This window comes from Nomia melanderi, chromosome 2 (assembly GCF_051020985.1).
Source record: "Nomia melanderi isolate GNS246 chromosome 2, iyNomMela1, whole genome shotgun sequence".
Classification (NCBI taxonomy): Eukaryota; Metazoa; Arthropoda; class Insecta; order Hymenoptera; family Halictidae; genus Nomia; species Nomia melanderi.
Window position 1 is genome coordinate 21,431,217 of NC_135000.1, and position 19,647 is coordinate 21,450,863.

Genomic DNA, 19,647 nt, shown 5'->3' on the forward strand with positions numbered 1-19,647 from the left:
AAGAGTACATCCAAATAACAAACTTGATCATTATAAAACTAAAGTATAAAGAAAGACACCAAGGAAACTGAGAAACGAGCCACCGAAATGCCAAGTACCAAGCCACGTTGCGACTCTGAGGTCTAATCCTCCCCCTTCTCCTTTCACGTGTCTGCAGGTTCAGCCCCTACGAGTGGGAGAATCCCCATCTGTGCAACGGACAGTCCGAGGTCCTCGAGAACGAGTTCACCCTGATGAACTCGCTCTGGTTCACCATAGGCTCGCTCATGCAGCAAGGCTCTGATATAGCGCCGAAGTAAGTCGCCGGAGGAGCACCGACAGCCTATTTAGCACGATTCCGCGGTGTCTGTACAGTGTATCGGTATCTATATATATTGTTGCGATATCTCGAAAGTCGCCCAGTAACATGAGTTAACGCAGGAATGAGTTAACCCTCTGAAGATGGTTTAAACAGTAGTCGCTGAGGGATGATTGATTAAATGATGGGCAAAAGAGGGTCTTCAAGAGACTGTCATCCAGAAAGAGTACCCATAAAACTTTCAATATTATACATGTTCAAAGAGTATTTGTAAAAAAGGTTGTAAGTGAGAAAATCAATTTCAGGAACAAGAAAGTTATCTAACATTACGTTCGAATGTTATCGTCAGTATTAAAGATGACTGCTATTATGGATTATTATATAGAAAAGGAAAATTACACTTAAATTGTATGTTATAGGATAGTAGTGGAAAAGGATGATTTTTCTTTACTTACTGCGTTTTCTACAAGAACTCTTTGTTTGTGAATACAGTTTTGAAGGCCTAGTTACTGAAAATAATGTCGCGAGCGAGTAAGCTGGGACGCAACAATATATATAACAACTGGGGACTCTATCATTGTGTTCCGTGAACCCGAACTCTCGGCGAACTAAGTTTAACCAGGCTCGTAGTACGGTTCACCTGGATATACGAGGCGAGAGAAGTTTTGGAGGGAGCCGGCTTGGGACGGTTACGGGGGCGGACGATGATTCGGGGGTCGTGGGTGCTACTCTTCTTGTAACGATAGCCTGGATATGCTATATCGTAGGCTTGCTGCAACCGATCACGTTCCAACCGCGCGCCGAGACACGCAAGCCGTGCTTCGCTATCGCCGCCGCTAACCGCTCTGTTCTTCTCGTCGTCAGACGCTGCCGACGACGTTTAATGGAAGTTGTTGCTGTACTCCTTACCCGTGCGTACGATAATGATACGGTTTCGATAATTAACGTCTTCGGTGTATCATCGCGAAAACGCGAGCCGGCAACTCAATGAACGTAACCGTTTCTGGAGTTTCGAAGAGGCGAAAGGAAGTTTGTTGGAGTGCTCGTTGGAAAAGGAAAATTTGGTTGAGATAGATTTAATTTATAATTGTGTGTTAATCTTGCGCCTCGATATTGTTGGAGGTGATCGACAGATTTTTATATTTATCTACTATCGAAACATTTTTGTAATTCGTAGAGACAGTTAACTTCGATAGAAATTTATTTTATTCGAAAGAAGTTTCAGTAAAAATATCATCTGTTACGTCGTTTTCGTTGTTATTAAATTAAATTGTAATTTAATTAAGTTTTAATTATAAATGTTTACCAAAATTGTTTTGGTATTGTTTACCAAAATCAACCAAAGTTGATTTTGAAATTGCTTGAAAGTTACGTTTGACTCAACCAAATGGAATATATTGTGTTTTCGAATTCCTTGTTGGGTAGAGGACGTAATTGAATTATTTAAAGGAGGCAGCAGCAATTTCAACGCGTCGATCCGAGACACCTGACACTTTCACTACTCATTAGAGGCGAGAGACTATTTAGATGCTTCTGTCTTCCGAAACTCCACGCGGAGCAGCCCCTATTCCCCGAGTCGTTATCGTCGTTCCTTATTTAGTAGGATTAGTGCTTAAGTTAGTGTCATGTGTGTTACATTAGAGGGTTCTTAGAAGCGTAGCAAACGTGAGATGCATGACAAAGTGATACGTAGTAGTTTGGAGTATTGTTCAGTGTAATTTATCTGACCGAGTTTCGAGCCAGCGCGAGATGTAAAAATTAAATTACTCGCAACGTAAAGAATTTCTATTTAATATTATTCCAACACTAAACCAGTTTATTTAATAACACCGAACTTTGGTTAAACAAATTACACACTCAATTACAATAGTAGATACGTAATAGTTTAACAATTATTAAACTTCGGATATTTATGAAAATTCAGATTTTTTAATTAAAATAACATTATAATTTAACGAACCTTATACTATTCCAAATTTTAAGGAATCTTACATCATGTACGCTCATAAAATCCGTAGTTTGTATATTATAATTAAAAAGAAGGTAGTGTTAAAGTAGTGACACTTCGTATTAGCTTTAAAACGTTTTTATTATTAAAATCTATGATCTCGCAGAAACTAGTATAGCTAATTGCGAGAGAACAATGAAATTTCACTTAAAGGTACCTCGAATTCTTGAAAAAATCGATTGCACATTAACGTAAACGTAAAAAATACTTTGATATTCGTTCGACGAAGAACATATTCTGGATCTTTTCGCGTGAGGGTTTGTCTGCACCGTTCAAATTCTCATCGTAGGGCCGTGTCGACTCGCATAGTGGCGGGGATGTGGTGGTTCTTCACTTTGATCATGATTTCTTCGTACACTGCCAACTTGGCCGCGTTCCTCACCGTCGAGAGGATGGATTCGCCGATCGAGAGCGCGGAGGATCTCGCAAAGCAGACGAAAATCAAATACGGCGCCCTCAAAGGAGGCAGTACCGCCGCCTTTTTCAGGGTAAGATCGCATGAATATCTTATGAACTCTATACAAACATCCACGTAATCGCCTTATTCAGCTACGGTCGATGTCTTTGAATTTGGACGAATTACGCATCAATACATACAAAACGATGACTACGAAGCTCAAATTTATCGATTGTTTGAGATGCAAATGGGTATTGTAACTTTATGTTCCTGGAAATTGCATAGCAGTATCAGAGAATTTTTCAACCTTTTTTTTTCAAAATCATATTCCACTTTACTAGAATTTTACTTGGCACGAGATATACTTTAAATTGTGATAAGACTTCAAAAGAGGCAATTTCTCATGTAAAAGTGAATTCAAAAGGTGAAACGCAATTTCCATTGTAAGTAGAAACGATAACCAATGATCAGTCGTATTATTAGAGCCATGAGTTTTCAACGAATATTTGTATTTCATTCTCCGTGAAATGGAACCTCCTCGTTCTAAAAAATGTTATTCCATCTCATGGACTTTCTTTAATCTGGAAAGTAATTTTCGTTCCATAAAACTGAAGCTAAAACACTGGGAAACAATGTTTAGAAAAGAGAATGTTTTTATATTTCGAAAGGTCAGTCTTCAAGGATTACTTCTGAAAGTTCAGAAGTAGTTAAAAGCTTCTCATCAGGACTGGGCATTATCGAAGTAAAGTTTTATTCAAATAACCATTCAGGCAACATTTTTATTTTATTTTTATTCACTTCGTTACTTTATCTTATTTTTCTTGAAAACTTCACTCAGAATCTGATTTCACTGGCGAAGAAAATGCTTTCCTTGTATTACATCAAACTTTAATTCACAAGCTACAAAAATATATGTTTTATAAACTTCATTCCAATATTTGCTTACTATATTTTACAAAATCAAAATATTTTATAAAAACACTCACAATCTAATTATTTTACATTATAATCAAACCAATCACTCGAAAATAGTTCGTTCGCCAAATAAAAGATAAAATCATTTATTTCAGCAGATCCTCGATTTCGATCAAGCAAATTTAACAATTCCATTACAATAATTACTTACACTCAAAAAATATCTAACCGTGGATCTCGATCAATCCGTGCATTAGGAGTAGCAAAAATAAAATGGCGGATTGCCGGCATGAGCGTTGTTATCGATCGTCGGAAAGGTAGCTCGCCGTGATTTCCATAGGACCGGTGAGCGGCGAGCACCGTGTAATAGTACCCTCCTTGAAGATTAACCAATTTCGGCCAACGTTCCATCGTTTAATGGCACGCGTGCTCGACCATGAAATTCCTCGCCTGATCTAGGATTCCAATTTCTCGACGTACCAGCGTATGTGGTCCTTCATGGATTCGGCAAAGCCGTCGGTATTTACAACGAGCAACCTCGAGGGCGAGGAGCGAGTGATCAAGGGTAAAGGCAGCTACGCATTCCTAATGGAATCCACTTCTATCGAATACGTAATCGAGAGGAACTGCGACCTCACTCAAGTCGGCGGTCTCTTGGACTCGAAAGGATATGGCATTGCTATGCCGCCGAGTAAGTGCTACGACAGAAATACCCTAACGCATCTATATACACGTATACAATATGCATACATGTATGTATATCCACTGTACACGCGCGTAAGCGTGTGTATGCATGGATATATACATATGCATGTAGTTGGTAGTATAAACTCGTCACCTAGATGCACCGTTAGCCGATTATACTCGACCGAATAGCTTTCAAGCGATAGAGACGCGAGGCTATTTCGGCCCGATCGACATGCATATCCTTGATTTATGGTGCCGGGCAAACGGCGTCCAATCGGAAAGATAATTTTTCACGTTCGTTGTACGAATTTATCGAGAAATTAGGAGCTCGTAGATTCCCCGGGCGCTACGACGGAATTTTAACCGATTCTGAGCTCGGAACGATTTCACTGCTGAATATTCTAGCTTACGGTGGGAGGTAAATGATTCGCTCGCACACTGTGAGAATATTGTACGTATGTACGGTCGAAAGCGTGATCGTAGATGTCGATTCTTTTTCCTTGCTGGTAGAATATTTGTTTTTTCGTTTCGACTACAAGTTGATGGAACTGTGTGAAAACTATTAAGAAGATAAATATTTCTTATAAGAATGCAAGATACTAAATTTTGTATAATGTATGAAAAATCACTCAATTGTTTTTTAATATTTTTCATACCAATTTCAGGTTACCACTTAGAGACTCAAAATTTGTAGAGTAAATTCATCCCTTAATCTTGAATTATTTTAAATAAAAGGAAACACTATCCACCATTTTTCAGTGTTCGGCAAATCTACAAAATTTTATTTAAATCAGTACTAGAATCTTCGCAACCCTATTATATTTCTAACAAAATCAGTAACATCCATGACAATGTTCAAAAAACTTCGGACCCGGTACAAACCCACTAGGGAGGGGAATAAGACTTTCTAAACGTGACCTTGGGACTTCAGATTCGCCGTACAGGACAGCCATAAGCGGCGCGATCCTGAAGCTGCAAGAAGAGGGGAAGCTGCATTTGCTGAAGACGCGCTGGTGGAAGGAGAAACGCGGCGGAGGATCTTGCAGGGTGAGCATGCAAATACATCCTCCCTTATTCACCTTGGCCATCGTATCCGGTCACGGTGTAACATAGTCAATAACCTCTCCCGAAATTCTTATCCTCCCCCCCAGTACATCTCGTCCCGTTCACGCTCCGCCTACGCACAGGTAGAACGGTTAGGGGTGGCGGTAGACCAGCAGACCGTAGCTGAGGGGAGACAATTTCATAAATTCGTGAAATCGTGGCTAGCGCTATTATGCAGCTCTTATCTGCCACTATTATTCTGCCAGGATGTATTCTCGCAACCGCTCACCGCTAAAATTTGTTGGCTGAAAATTCAGTGTTACCGTGCCATCGAATGAATGAAACGAAGATGGTCTTTTTTAGAAAATAATTGCAAAACCCGTGGAAGGGGTTTGTTCCGTTGGAAATTAAGAAGCTTTGTGACCTTATGCCACTTTTATATTTTCATCAGCACGGGTACTTGAGATCAAATTTATTATTTTCACTTTCTGAAACCTTTCTTACGCAGTATCTAAAGATACGAGGTTAGAAACTAATGACACCATTATTAGATGTTCCAAATGCAAAAGTACAAAATTGACACGTTGACTGCCATGGTGGTCGGCGACCGGAGCTTCAAAATTGCTTAAATACAATTACAATAAGCAAACTGATCTTGAATAAAAATACTTAGTAACACAAACAGATAATAGTGTAACACGTGTACTGTGATACCAAGTAATTAATAATTATTTCTAATACCATTTGTCTCTGTTATGAAAAGATATGTATTATTACAGAAAACGTTCGAGATTCTCGTGGCAGTCAACGTGTTAACTTAGTTTCAGTGTTGCTAACTATCTTTGATCAAACGGATATATAAAAAATGTCTATATTAGCTTTAATTAGGTTAATTCAGTTTCATTTAGATTCAAATAACTTGAAAATACTGCTAGAAATTTACTTGATGACTAGATTGAGGAATTCCGCTGATTGGTCGGTTGTCATTGTGTCCTCACCGAGGTTTTCCTTGGTTTAATTTCGAATTCTTACTATTTTCGATCGCTAATTTACTGTTCTTTAATATGGTTACACGTGACCGATCAAAGCTATATAACTGTGAAATAGGAAAACACCTCTTACCTCTGTACCGTTCCATTAAACGTCAAGTCATCTCCTAACTGTAGATAAGTGCTACTTGTTGGATATGATAGAGATTGATTGTGAGAGAGGTCACGGATACGTAACCCCGGCCGTGAATGCGTTAAGTTGTTTCAGGCTGAGGGTTGTTTGTTTTATTGGCAGGACGACACCTCGAAGAGCAGCTCGACGGCGAACGAGCTGGGCCTCGCGAACGTCGGCGGCGTGTTCGTGGTTCTGATGGGCGGGATGGGGATCGCTTGCGTGATAGCGGTATGCGAGTTCGTTTGGAAAAGCCGGAAGGTCGCCATTGAGGAACGGGTGAGTGAGGTCAGCTAGCACGTCGAAGAGGGCGTGATCGCGCCAGAAGTAACGTCGTCCAACACGCATCTCGATCCCGACGCGATTTACCCCGACATACCGCGCGAATACATCAGTTGATGTTCGCGCGATGGTGGAGTTCCCCTTTAATGGTCACGGTACAACTACAGAACCACTCGGGTCTGATCGTTCTACTGTCCTGATCGATGAATCACGGGGGAAGATGTAAAGTAGGAAATTTCGATTCGAACCATGGAATAGGGAATCTAGCAAACATTCCATCTCCGTATGTCCTAAAGAAATAATCGAACTGCGGATTTTAATATGGATAAAAGATTTTGAGAAATTATTCAGTTTCAATTGGGATTGTGTAAAATGATCTTTGATTGTTTCATTAACTTGACTGTGTCTAATGTGAAGGGTATTTTTAATTTTAATTGTTTGATTTGGTGGTTTCTAGATGGTTTATATGTTTGAGAATGTTTAGACGAATAAAATCCGTAGTTTAGTAGAAATTGTTCGCGGTGAAAGTAATCATTCGAGTCAGGTCTGGTTTCAGTTGTTGGTAACTGTTGTATAGGAAATTTCATAAATAAGGGTAAAATGAATTTATTTTTCTTACTTGAGTACATTGTTTTGGATTTACAAATGTGTTTGATAGCTCTTTGTAATTTCTCAGTTTTCAAGTGGTATTTTAATTCGATCACAATGAATAAAACAATTGATTACCAGATCTGACTTAAATCTGTTCTTCCGATTCACATACCACCATTGAAATTCCTCTATTCCTGCTCTGCACGGTTCTCATTCGAGTCGGAAATATTTAGTGCACCGAGTGAGTGAAACAATACTGGGGCGTAAAGTGTCTTTGTTCCTCCGGAAAGTTTACGATAATTATTTGCGGCTGTAGGCAGCGTTTTACTGGCGGTTCGCTCGTAATTTACCCTCGTATTTCTTCTTCGTTTCCACTCTGTTTTCTTTCTTCCGTTCGAAGGTTTACGAACCGCTAAAGAATTACACTTTTAATACCACTTTAACAAATTTGTCTCATAGAAATCACACAAAAGTCCTACGATCTTCAAAATCTTGTGAAAATGTTTCAAACCATTTACCGTCGAGGTCATATAATTTCAAATTTTTTAATCAATTTCGAAAAAAATGGACTGAGAATGAAACGAATTCTCAAATATAACTACAAATATCATCATTCTCTAGTATACGTAAGTCTCTAATTAATTTTTTAAAAAATCGATAACGAATCAAACAGGTTTTTAAATAAAAATTCAAATGTTATCGCTCTCCGGTATGCGTAATTCTTTAATTGACTTCGAAAAAGAATCCAGGGGGTATTAAGAAAGTAGATACTTCGAAGGTAGAAGGGCACCAGTGGAACATTCCTTGACAGGAATGAAATTAAGGCGCGGTGATACGGCCGCGGGAAGCCCGCGTACGAAGGGGATCGCGTGTCTACAATATGTATTCGAGCTACCGTTTGCGTACATTCAAGCGGTAAGCAAACAGGCAAGTATTTGAGAAGGGCTCGTCCACAAATACGGATATGCAGCTTTGCGACGGTGACCCCGGCGCACTCGAGAGCAAACAATTCCGCAAGCCAACAAACGTCGGTGTATAGCTGTTCCCCTTCGGACCGCGATACTTCAGACCGCAACAGAGTGGCCACGATACTATCCCCGATTCTGGAACTGTTAATCGTTCTTGCTTTACGACAGCCGGTACACTAATTGTCGCATAATCGAGGACACTGAAAACTTCTACCTTGGAATCAATAGTGAGATGTCGCATTAACTAAACCGCCATTGCAACGAAATTTAAATATACTTCTTCCACGATTTTATGTGATAAACATTTGAAGCTTAAAAGACCTCCTGGCGATTTTGTGAAAATGTTAAACAAAGTGTTAATTTTCATTTCATACGCAACCTGTTATTAACCTAAAAACTTGTTTTGTTATTTTATGCATCAACGATTTTAAATTTAATAATCCCTTCGGCATTTTTATACACGAAATATGTTTCACTTAAAAATGTGCTTTGCAGTTTGATGCATTCAAACATCAATTCACTGAAACCGGATTTTTTATTTCCAAGGATTACAGAGTGGTTGATGTACCATGTAAATGAAAATACACGGAAACGTTTTATTTTCTTGCAGTCCGGGAATTTCATAAATTCGTGGGCTGCGTGACGTGGTCATGAATTTTAGGAACGTATTTGTGAGAATGAATATTCATTGTAAAATCAATTACAATATGAAAATTAACATACACATTTTCACTCGACATGTATATAACTTTTTTCGATGGAGTCACAAGAAATGCGAAATGATTGTTAATATAATACATTAGAAATATTAAATATTCATTTTCCATATTTCATTATTCCCAGACGAATGTTTTTCAATTTGAAACGGAGTATCCTTCGCTTATTTCAATTACAAAAATGTCATTCATTTCGCTCGACGGTATTAAACTTTGAATTCCCTCGCGAAACATCGCGTTCTCAATCCGTTTAAAAGAAGCTTCATTCTGATTTTTCAATTATCATTTTCCAGAGGAATCGCTTTATATCCAGCTTATTCTGATTTTCGTTCTATCTAATACCGTGCCGTTAATTCCTCTGCCTCGTGATGAGTAACATTAAAACTAGTTCACCGGGCTCGCTGCCGCCGTTCTACTAACTTCATTCCTTTGTCCTTAGACTCGAGAAGAATCGTACAGCACGTGTTTCATTTCCCCACTGTAATTCCTTTCCCCTTTGTGCCTGCTAAGCTTGTTTGCTTCTTTAGAATTTAATTGGAGAAAACGGTTGCCGCGACGTTTCTTTGCGTCTACTTTCCAGCCGTACTTGATTCATCGATCCTGATCATCACCTGGTCGCAAATCTCACCCGAGCAACTTTGCTGTTCTGTTTTAGAAGCAGAAATCCTCGGGGAAACCGATCTGCGAAGCTTTTACCGATCTACACTAGCGGACGGTATAACGATCCCAGTTCGCAAAAGTAACAAACAAACGAAAAAATAACAGTCTCACAGATTCCTAAGCCCGAGAAAAGCGTATCTGATCCGACGGACCTACGGAGGAACTCCACCATGAGTGATCGAGAACTGTGTGAAACGCTGACAGACACACACACACACACACATACACACATACACACACGTAAACTGTGTTAGAAAGTCGAGAACGAAACGTATAATCAAAAGAAGGAGCAACGATCCTCGACCTTTCCAGTTTTCTTTTCTTTCCACTTCGTCGACGAATCGAATCGCTCGGAAGCTCAATTAACGTGGTCGATTATTAACTAACTCATTAACTGACATTTACAATTTGAGGGATTAACGACGATTCACTGGAATATTGAATTTTTTTAAATACTATACAATTTAACAGCAAGAAATTGTGAAAGGATATTTAATGAACGTTCAATTTTTGAAGAGAGTTGTTTCTTTGTACTTCGATACGCCCGGTATAATCGCCGATTAACGGTGGCGTGCCGAAATTGGAAAGGTCAACGCGTTTGCCATTTGCTCATATCAAAACACTTAGATTAATTGACGATGACTTCAAGCCTCGCAGCGAGAAGGAACAAGTCTCCCGGGTGAATTTGTTAATATTAAAACGATAAAAGGAAAAAAAATAATAATAAAACGAACGCGGCGCGTTCACCTCGGGCTAACGCGCCGCGTGCCGCGACTGAATTAAAGTGCTGCAGAATTAACGAAGAATATTTACAAACAATCACGATTTTATACCGAATAGATAATTAATGTATAGCGTGAGGTTGCAAACGTTTTATTGTATATGTACATATTGTGTAGTTTCGAGGGTGTGGCCGAACGTGTGGCCATCGCGCGGAGTCCGTATGTTTCTCGAGAAAAGAGAGGAAAAACGTAAAAATGAGAAATGAGATCGAACGTTCGCCGCGATTGCCGCGTGAGGAAATTTCAGGTTCGCGTAAAGAAGCCCACGGATTCCCTAGTGAGACACGGAAGAACTTATATGATAGACGATTCTGTATGTTCCGGCTCGTAAACTTGTATCATACGAATTACCGTAATGGCGGCGTCTCGGTCTCTTCTAAAATGTATCGATGTCTTCGACGAGCCTTCTATCTTGAAAACATCATTTTCATTCGATTCATATACTTCATAAATTTTAGAAAAATATCGTATTCTTTAAGATATATAAATGTTTTGATATATACGTTTCATTATGATATATCGCAATTTAATTGGTAAAGATTGCAAAAATCTCATTACCGTTTCCTAAATGTTTCTTATCTCGTTTCTTTTTAGAAATGTTTAACGTCTCTAAGTTTTACACTCGTAACTAAAATGACTCGATGATACAAAATTGAAGCAGAACGGACCGAGACGCTGTCGATCGATGTTTGAAATCGGTCGCATCGATACTAAAAAAAAAAATACGTAGGGGTTAAGTGAATCACGTAAGATTCGAAAGGACACGCGCACGATGTGTGACAGTTTAGTATGACATTGTTAGTTGTGTCGCAATGTTTCTTGCCTCTCTTTCTCTCTCGCCACGGATACGCAGGAGGTGAGCAACTTTTGTACTTTGTTTCTGCTACTTGTTGTGTCACTGCACTGGAACTAAATAAATCGTACAGCATGGATTTTTAGACAGAGTTCGTTTTGTGTGACCTGTTCTCCTTGTTTTCAATATCTTTCTGCTTTTTCTTTGTGTAACGATGAAAAGGGGATTCAGAAATCTTTTTATTCCTCTGTTTCTAATTTGCATTAGTCTCAGAATGTAAATTTTTCTCTAAAATACGGACACGTACATTTATGCGAATCACAAATAAAAGTAAAATAACAGAAATAAAATGGAAAAAATGGTAAAAGTACAGAATATTCATTTTATCCGTCATTTTCATCGTTGACTGGCATACATCACTATCTAAAAACTACCAACAAAATAAACCGAACACTTTCCCAACTAATTTTCTTCACTTTAGTAAGCACTGTTCAAACCAAATCTCAATTCCCCATCAACCAAACAATCGTCCGCCTGTTTATGGAAATGGCTTACAGTTAGATACGCCCACTACAAAAAGTAAACCCAAACATTCGCCAAACCTTCACACAAGACATACATTCGCACAATTATTGCAGGTTATTGCAAGTTCGAATGCTTTTCATTTGCGCCTAACTTTTCCCCCTTTTCCTCAACACCGTCCAAGAACCTCCGCCACAAATGCACGAATGTAATTTCCTACAATCGAAAAGTCAGCTTTATGTCGTGACGCGTGTTGCCAGGAGAAAAGAGCACAAAATGTCTTCTACATTTTGTCTCGGACGTCCGCTTGCGTCTTACCAGAAAAAGAGAACAATAAAAATTGACTAGAAGAAAAAAAGAAAAAGAAAAGACGCAAGCTGGATTGTCGATGTCCAGACAGTCGTCTGAGAAGTCGTGTCGTCAACAGTCTCCTCCTCTCGTCTCCGCAAGCCCTCCAGTACTGTAGCGAACGTTTTCGCGCAAGATTGCGCGGGACCGCGAGTTTCCACAGCCGTTTCGAGAGCCGGCCAGCACATTCCGCGGTCGTAAAAAGTTATAACATCGATAAACTTGATATCGCGCGGGGATGAGCGGGTGAGTGGCCGCGGGTGATGTTGGCACGCGTCATCGCATTTGGCTGACGAAGCTTCACAGGCTCGGGTACTGGGGATCTGCGGATAAGTCCGATACGTCGGGTACACGAGCGCCGGGTCGGATCGGGCAACTTCGGAGATTCTGAAACAATCTTCCTACGTGCCGAATAATTGAGCTACTGAAACTTTACGGTACCTCAAGCTTCATTCAAATTTATGTTTCGCGTGGATGGTTCGTTGGGAGAACGGTGTGAATTTGTTTACGAAAGGAAATATTAGTACAATGAATCCTCATAATAGACATTTATCTAATACACAACTTCCTTATACTTTGATTTACCCCTATAAATATTTCAACGGAGAAATAAAAGATAAACTCGGAACTCGCGTTTCTAAAGGAATTCCAAAGATTTCACTTGAAACTCTCTGAGACCATTCTCCGTTTTGTTCGAGTCTTTTCCATTATCTCACTACATATTTATTTCGAATATTATAATATAAATATCGCATTAACACTTCAACGCTTTAATTCACGTTTCCGTCCATCTGGCGGAATCTTGAACACTTTTGGAATCACTGAAACTATCAATGAGTAAGTTAATTTCCAATTACACGAGAACCTTTCCTTAAACCAATTTAATCGACTACATATTCGATAGTACACACCATCTGGTGTAATATCGAAGTGCAAACCGGCGGTAGCACGCGCAGGCGTGAACGTGTTAAAAAAGAAAGAAAGAACGCCGAGAACTTGCTGAAACCAATTCGTTCTCAACCTATTCTCCATCCGTCTCAACCCGACCCGAAGCGTGACTTCGCGTGCCCGCGTATCCGAAGCCGTGCACGATTGATGGTAGTCTGCAGCGGTGGTTCCATCGAACGTTCCAGAAGTCCGTATGCTCGGAGATGGCGAGCGAGCTGCGCTACGCCCTGGACTGCGGGAACGGCACGAAAAAACCAGTGAAAAAGCCGCTGTGCCGTCGCGAAAGGGAGCAGTCCAATCTGTCGATCGTCTCCGAGGAGGGAAAATACCCGGCGTGCAACAAGTACAGGCACTTCGTCGGGAAAGCGCCGCTAACCTGAGCCCGAAACGATCAAGACGGACGACGGGCCGACGGATAATCCCGGTATCCCTGTGTTTCCGACGGACTTGAAAGCCGCGATCGATCGTCGCCGGAGAATCAGCGAGAGTCGCTCGGAGTCGGAGCCCTGTGTCTAGACGAACGGAATTCGCCTTTGACTTCTATGCCCCACGTAAAATACGCCTCTAAGAAGCTATCCGGCTACCTGCAAGCCAACATTGCACAGGGGCAAAGGCGATCGTCAGTTTGCTTCGTCTAATCCCCTGTAAAGGACCCTATACGCAGTGAGGCGTGTGAGATGATTGGTCAGATCGATTAACTACACTATTTCAGTTTCTTAGGATTTCATGGATATCTTAACCTTTCGTGTCTAATTAATTTGTCTATTATTGGATTTCACACCGTGGGATAAGAAACATTCTTTTCGCTGTATAGAAATTGAAATAATGATGAAGATTATTCGATGGGTATAGTGTTTCATACATTTTACATGTAGATGGGAACTGTACTTTTAATAATAATGTATTGTTATATAATGTTTAGGTAAGTTTTTATTTAAGCGGAAGTTTGAGTATTTATTTAAACCATTGCACCATTTTTCTGTGTTCCTTATTTTATGATCATATGTTCATATTGTACGGTGGAAAAGACTCAAATTTGTCTCGACACGTGTCTCATCGTGTATAGGGATCTTAAGAAAACTCTTAATATGTAGTAAAGTCTTCATGTCCGCTGTTGTGATAATCGTTCCAAATACATAAGAAAATGTAACACAAGGAAACCACGGACATAAAATCCCACGTCAACGTCACTCCTATCGTAGCACCTCACTTCGTCATATTTTATTTCGCTTGTTCCATTACTACGGCCGATAACGACAATGTGACGGAACCGAGAAGTCAGTGTTGCTACAACTGCCCCATCGAACAAATGCAAGATTCCGCTTGCCCCTATGCAATTTCAGTTTGCTGATAGTTGGCCAACTTCTGAGAAGCGTACTTTATACGCTACCCTTTTGCTCCTTCGTTTCTCTTGTCGTTCCATCTTCCTCTTTCTTTTCTCTCCCTTCTTCTTTATTTGTTTCGAGCGGCGCAGCGATGCGAGCCGCGCAGAGCAAAGGGTAGTTCGTCGGCCAGCACTGCTCCGGAAGATCTCTAACGGCGTTCGATCGTTAATCGAAGCCAGCCGAGAATTTATTGTGCCGCGCGGGAGACAACGGCGGCGCCGATCGCGCGGAAGGGATTAACGGAAAAGAGGAGACGCGACCGTAGAGCATCTTTGTCTTCTGTCGCGATGCGACTGCGGAGGATACGGATGTCTCTTGGCGAAAAAGGGATCGGACGGGATCGGAAGGGTTTACCGGATCGCGATGGATGCGGTAAACGGATGACTATTTATTGCCGCTTCGAGGGAGTCGGAATCGACGGCTCGGCTTTCTTGGAACATGATTAGTATTGTAGATACTTAACCCATTATAGTAAGAAGTTTTCCCAAGATGAGCATCGTTCTTCTGTTGGAAGTGCTGGACTGGGGCTGGTAAAGATTAATTCAATGTTTTTTGTGAAAAAACAGTTTTTATTGATAGAAGTTATTAATTAAAAATTGCAATTAAGTTGAATAGTTTGCATTGACTTTTTCTTGTGTTTTCTAATCTGGACGTGGTATTGGATAAAGTTAATGTTGGCAGAGGTTTGTTATCTTTTCATCGATAGATTGGATGTTTTATTTGGGAATTAAAATTTTGTGAAATTGGGAATGGATTTATTGGAACTTGGGTGGTTTTTTAATAGTATTCGTGTAGAGAACTGTAAAGGATTAAGCGTGTAAGTATAAAATTATTCCTTATTTGGTCACTTCTGTTTTCTTATCCTAGAAGAATATTTAATATAGCTCCACCGTTTTAAATGTATATTTCAATTTTCCACCTTTCTAATCATTTTAATCAAATTACTCAAACGAAACTTGTGATCCCGATAATTTACCTCCGGTATAAATTTCCCTCACATCCCGCTTAATATCAAGTAATTGATATTGAAGCTAAATATACTTTCCTGAAGCACAATTAAAGTTAAATGCTTCGCTTGTTATTAATTCCGAAAGCGAGGCTGCACAATTGGTCGCGTGTCGTCGTCTCCCGCGCGATATGCACAGTACACATAATATAGCGCACGACGAATAAACGGTCGAGCGTCACGCGAACGAAAGTGTCATCGAACTAACTCGAGGTGAATCGAAAATCATCGACCACGCTCTTAATTTCTAAAGAAAGTATCCCGATATCATTCGAGTCGACGAGAGAATGCTGTACAAAATGTCCCTGTCTGTTCGATGGGCGTTCAGATACACCAATTTAGTGTAAATAATCGTATTAACCGTTAAGATCACGAATTATACGATCGCGTCTATACTCTGACATTGTATTATAGGACGTTCACGGGGAGTGCATCTAATCGAACATGTTCGTACGACTAGCCACAACGTGTTTCATTACTTCCACCCTGTAAAGTCGAATCGAATAAAATGTCTGCGAGGTGTTTCCGTTCCGACATTGTATCAACGCTTCATCGGGTGTAGATAGGACACGTGACTTCATATATACACGTACATTCTGTTTCATCCTGTGTCTCGAAAAAACTCATTCTTCCGCCGATGTTCGAACTATTTGCTGATCAATCTGCGAAATACGCTGCTATCTAATGCTCCGAGTCGATCTGGATTAATTCTTTGAACGTTACAATTATCACTGCACCGGAAGGGAGACCTTCAGTAATGTTTCTTTCGTCAACAAAAGCTCGACCGTGAGAGAATAAGATAACAATGGGGACTTTAAGGTAAAGGACTTCAAAGAAGTTACTTACCCGGTAACAATGAAGAGAAGTTTCCTGCTCTCGAGACTAAAGCTCACAAAAATCTAGTCTCGAGTGGACACCGAAATCTTTGTTTCTCACGATGGTAACTCTCATGTGGACGCGCGGCTTAATATTTGACTTTCTACCAAGTAGAATAGGATAACCTTAAACCGGGCATTCAGGAATTGTATTTCTAGACCCCTGTTGAAGACACGTTTCGTCGAACTTCTTTTTCTCTAGAAGTTGAATTAACTTCAAACTGTACTCTTTATTAAATAAAAATAATTATTCCCACAGTAACAAATTTCCAAAATTAATAATAACCGATCAATATGATCCTATCAAAAATTCATACAGTTTGAATCTCTCTAAATCCGTTTAAATGACGAACATAGTTCCAATGTCTCGATACTTCCATCAATCCCAGCAAAGGGATATAAAATACAAAAAACTTACATATTTTATTGCGTGCATTGCATTCTATCATTTTTCTGAAATATACCGATAATATCCTTCCGCCAGTTCTCTATAGACGAACGCAGTCTTCCAATCAGTCTGGCTGGAGTGCCCCGCGTTCAATAGATTAAGCCAGATTACGGATTAACAGAATTAATAGAAAGTCGATTTCGCAACTGGCGCGTTGCTATTCACGAACGCCACGAACTGAGCAGTGTTAATTTCCGTCTTCCTTCTCTTACGGTGTAAACAGTTGCGAATGTCGTACGTGCCGCTGAATGATCGATTTCCGGTCGCAGATAGATCAGCGCGATGCAATTAGCCACGAATATTCGGAACAGCCGATCCTCAAATTGGATCGTCATCTCGCGTTCTGGATAACGACCGAGCCCCCTGTCATCGTACCACGAACTTTGTCCGTCGTTTTTTACTCTCGACTCAAATATTTACCTTGTCGACGTACACACGAACACACACACACACATACACACATGCACGCACACGCATACCGAACGAATCGAACCGTAAACGTACAAAAACGCTCGATATACACATTAACGGCGCGCCCGCGCGCATTGAAACACGTTAATTGTAAATATTGTCTGTACCACAAGATTCACCGCGTTCACGTCGAAAACGAGTTTGTTAAAAGCCTATTGATTATACTTCTTACGTAAAAGTGTACTACGAACATTATATTAAACGTGAATAAACTCATCGTCTGTAAATTCTCATTCACCGTGTTCTGCCTTTACTTCGAAGAAGCACACCTTCCTTCCCTCTTAATGGTAAAATGTTCAGTTTACTCTTAAGCCGGTAAGTTAATGTGAATTTTATAATAGCTATTATAAGAATTACTGCTAATATACTTATTAGAAGGTTAACTTTTTAATCGAGCGAAGTTAGTTAATGGAACGTTCATTCCAAATGAAAAGTACAACTCATCGTTCTTCCTTATTATCACAGTACACGGTAAGTAGCATCTTGTAAAGGTGAAAAGTTCCATTTCATTTTTATTATCCGATAATATTCGCTATTTAACGGAATTGAAATAAAAGCAAATGATCTAAGCGTCAAAAGTACAATTCAACAAAATCTAACGAATAACCTTATTTGCTATGTTTCCAAAAACGAATACCTGTCTTAAGTTCAAATTATAAACCTTCGAAAATCAAATTTAGCATAGCCCTCCGCGAAAGGAATGTTCTTGCAAATAAATCACCTTATCTGTTATACATCGGGTGACGAACACCTTATTTCTGTTAACACTTTAAGCAGGGGAACCATTCGTTGGATCTCGTCCCATGAAAAGCTCCCGGGGCTCGTCCGCGGCGGTCCACAAACGCTTTCCACGCGTTTCTGTGATTAATTGCCAGCTGTCCGGGTTCTTTCGTTCAAACAGAAAATTATTCCAGGCGTAATATACTTAACGCGCGGCCATAATCCCCTCGTTGATTACGACAGAGAGAACTTCTAGCCTCCACCACGGCCACGTAATTGGTCCCCGGGAAGTTCTACTTTTACATCAATTGCCGCCAGCCTTCACTCTTCGTTCCCTTGATTAGAGAACTAAATCCCAAACCGCTAACGTAACTAATTCACTAATGTATCCAACTTCCACGGCTCTTGCCTTCTCTTTGAGTTCGGAACGCAGCCATTTAATTTACTTCACCCGACTTCCGCGCGCTTCCTGATACTTTCTTCTTTACGCGTCCACACACATGCACAAACACACACGCGCGCGCGCTGCTTTGGAGATCACTTCATGACTAGACCGAGGAATTCAGCTGATAGATCAGTTTCTATTTCTTCTTGCCAAATTTTCTGTTAGATTCATGTTCTAATTTCTGATATTTTTTATCATTGCTGCTCGTCAATACAGTTACATGTAGTCAATGAAAACTATGAAACTATGAAATAGGAAAACACCTTTTGTCTCTGCCTTTTTGCTAGAATTAAATCATTTCTCAACTGTACACATGCACACGGTCGTACACATCTTCGTAATCTGTTTAGACTTCCGTTTGTTTTTTCTATTCATTCATTGGCTCTAGTCTTCGAAAAAGTTGAACGATCTCGAATGAATAAAACAAATTGTATTTGGAAAAAATTCATTACACCAAAGAAAACTTATGCATAAGGGATTATATACTTCTATTGGAAGTACTGAGAGTTTTCTTTATATATTAATTTCTTGTGTTTACTTTTTAGTGAAATGGAATAGTTATTGTGCAGTTGATTTTGAAGATTTTCTGTATTGTATGCCTCTTTTTCATTTCTTATTGCATTACTGAAGTAAAAGTGGTCTTTGATATTCTACAGGTTTCGTTTTGAAATGTATTAATATTTCTTTTTATCGAGACTTTTCCGTCACTTCAGCTTTTGTATTTTTCACTGGGAAATTTTATAATTACAAAGCGGTTATGTAACAGGTGAGAGATAATAATAAGTTGAAATAAGGATGACACGAAAGCTCCCTGGAATTTTACGAGGGTAAATGTATCTAAAAAACAAGTTTATTCCCTGAATAAGCTGAACATAGTGTCAAAAGTAATAGTCGTCCATCTTGGTTTTACGCCGCGTTCTTGTCGTGTTCCCTGCACCTTTACGGGGGAAATAACTGCGCTTTACAGCGTGCCGTTAACTGCGCTGTCGTTTCCATAAATTTTTCTAATCTGAGTTCTGCGTACAGGACAAGTCACCGTGATAAAGGGCGAAAATGTAACAAGAAATAAGTGAAAACTAGAACACTCGTGTATGCGATATTTAAACACTTAAAGCAATAAAACCAGGAAATGTTCAAATTTTTCATAAACTGGAATCCAAAACTTTCAAATACAATA

At 39.8% G+C, this 19,647-nt stretch overlaps 1 protein-coding gene across 7 annotated transcripts in view; it reads left to right on the top strand.

Moving 5' to 3' along the window:
• Positions 1-17,538, top strand: part of KaiR1D (Kainate-type ionotropic glutamate receptor subunit 1D) — a 312,990-nt gene extending 295,452 nt beyond the window's left edge. For 3 of the 7 annotated variants that reach the window (XM_076365256.1, XM_031971501.2, XM_076365257.1), the window contains exons 13-18: positions 158-295; positions 2,596-2,794; positions 4,078-4,309; positions 5,237-5,352; positions 6,634-6,789; positions 13,306-17,538. In XM_076365256.1, the coding sequence (XP_076221371.1) occupies positions 158-295; positions 2,596-2,794; positions 4,078-4,309; positions 5,237-5,352; positions 6,634-6,789; positions 13,306-13,500 (1,036 nt within the window). In that variant the 3' untranslated portion in view covers positions 13,501-17,538. Of the gene's footprint in view, positions 1-157; positions 296-2,595; positions 2,795-4,077; positions 4,310-5,236; positions 5,353-6,633; positions 6,948-9,722; positions 11,448-13,305 lie in introns of those variants that run through there. The other 4 variants (XR_012998106.1, XM_076365258.1, XM_031971502.2 and 1 more) reach the window with 4 other exon arrangements.
• The last annotated feature ends 2,109 nt before the right edge of the window (positions 17,539-19,647 follow it).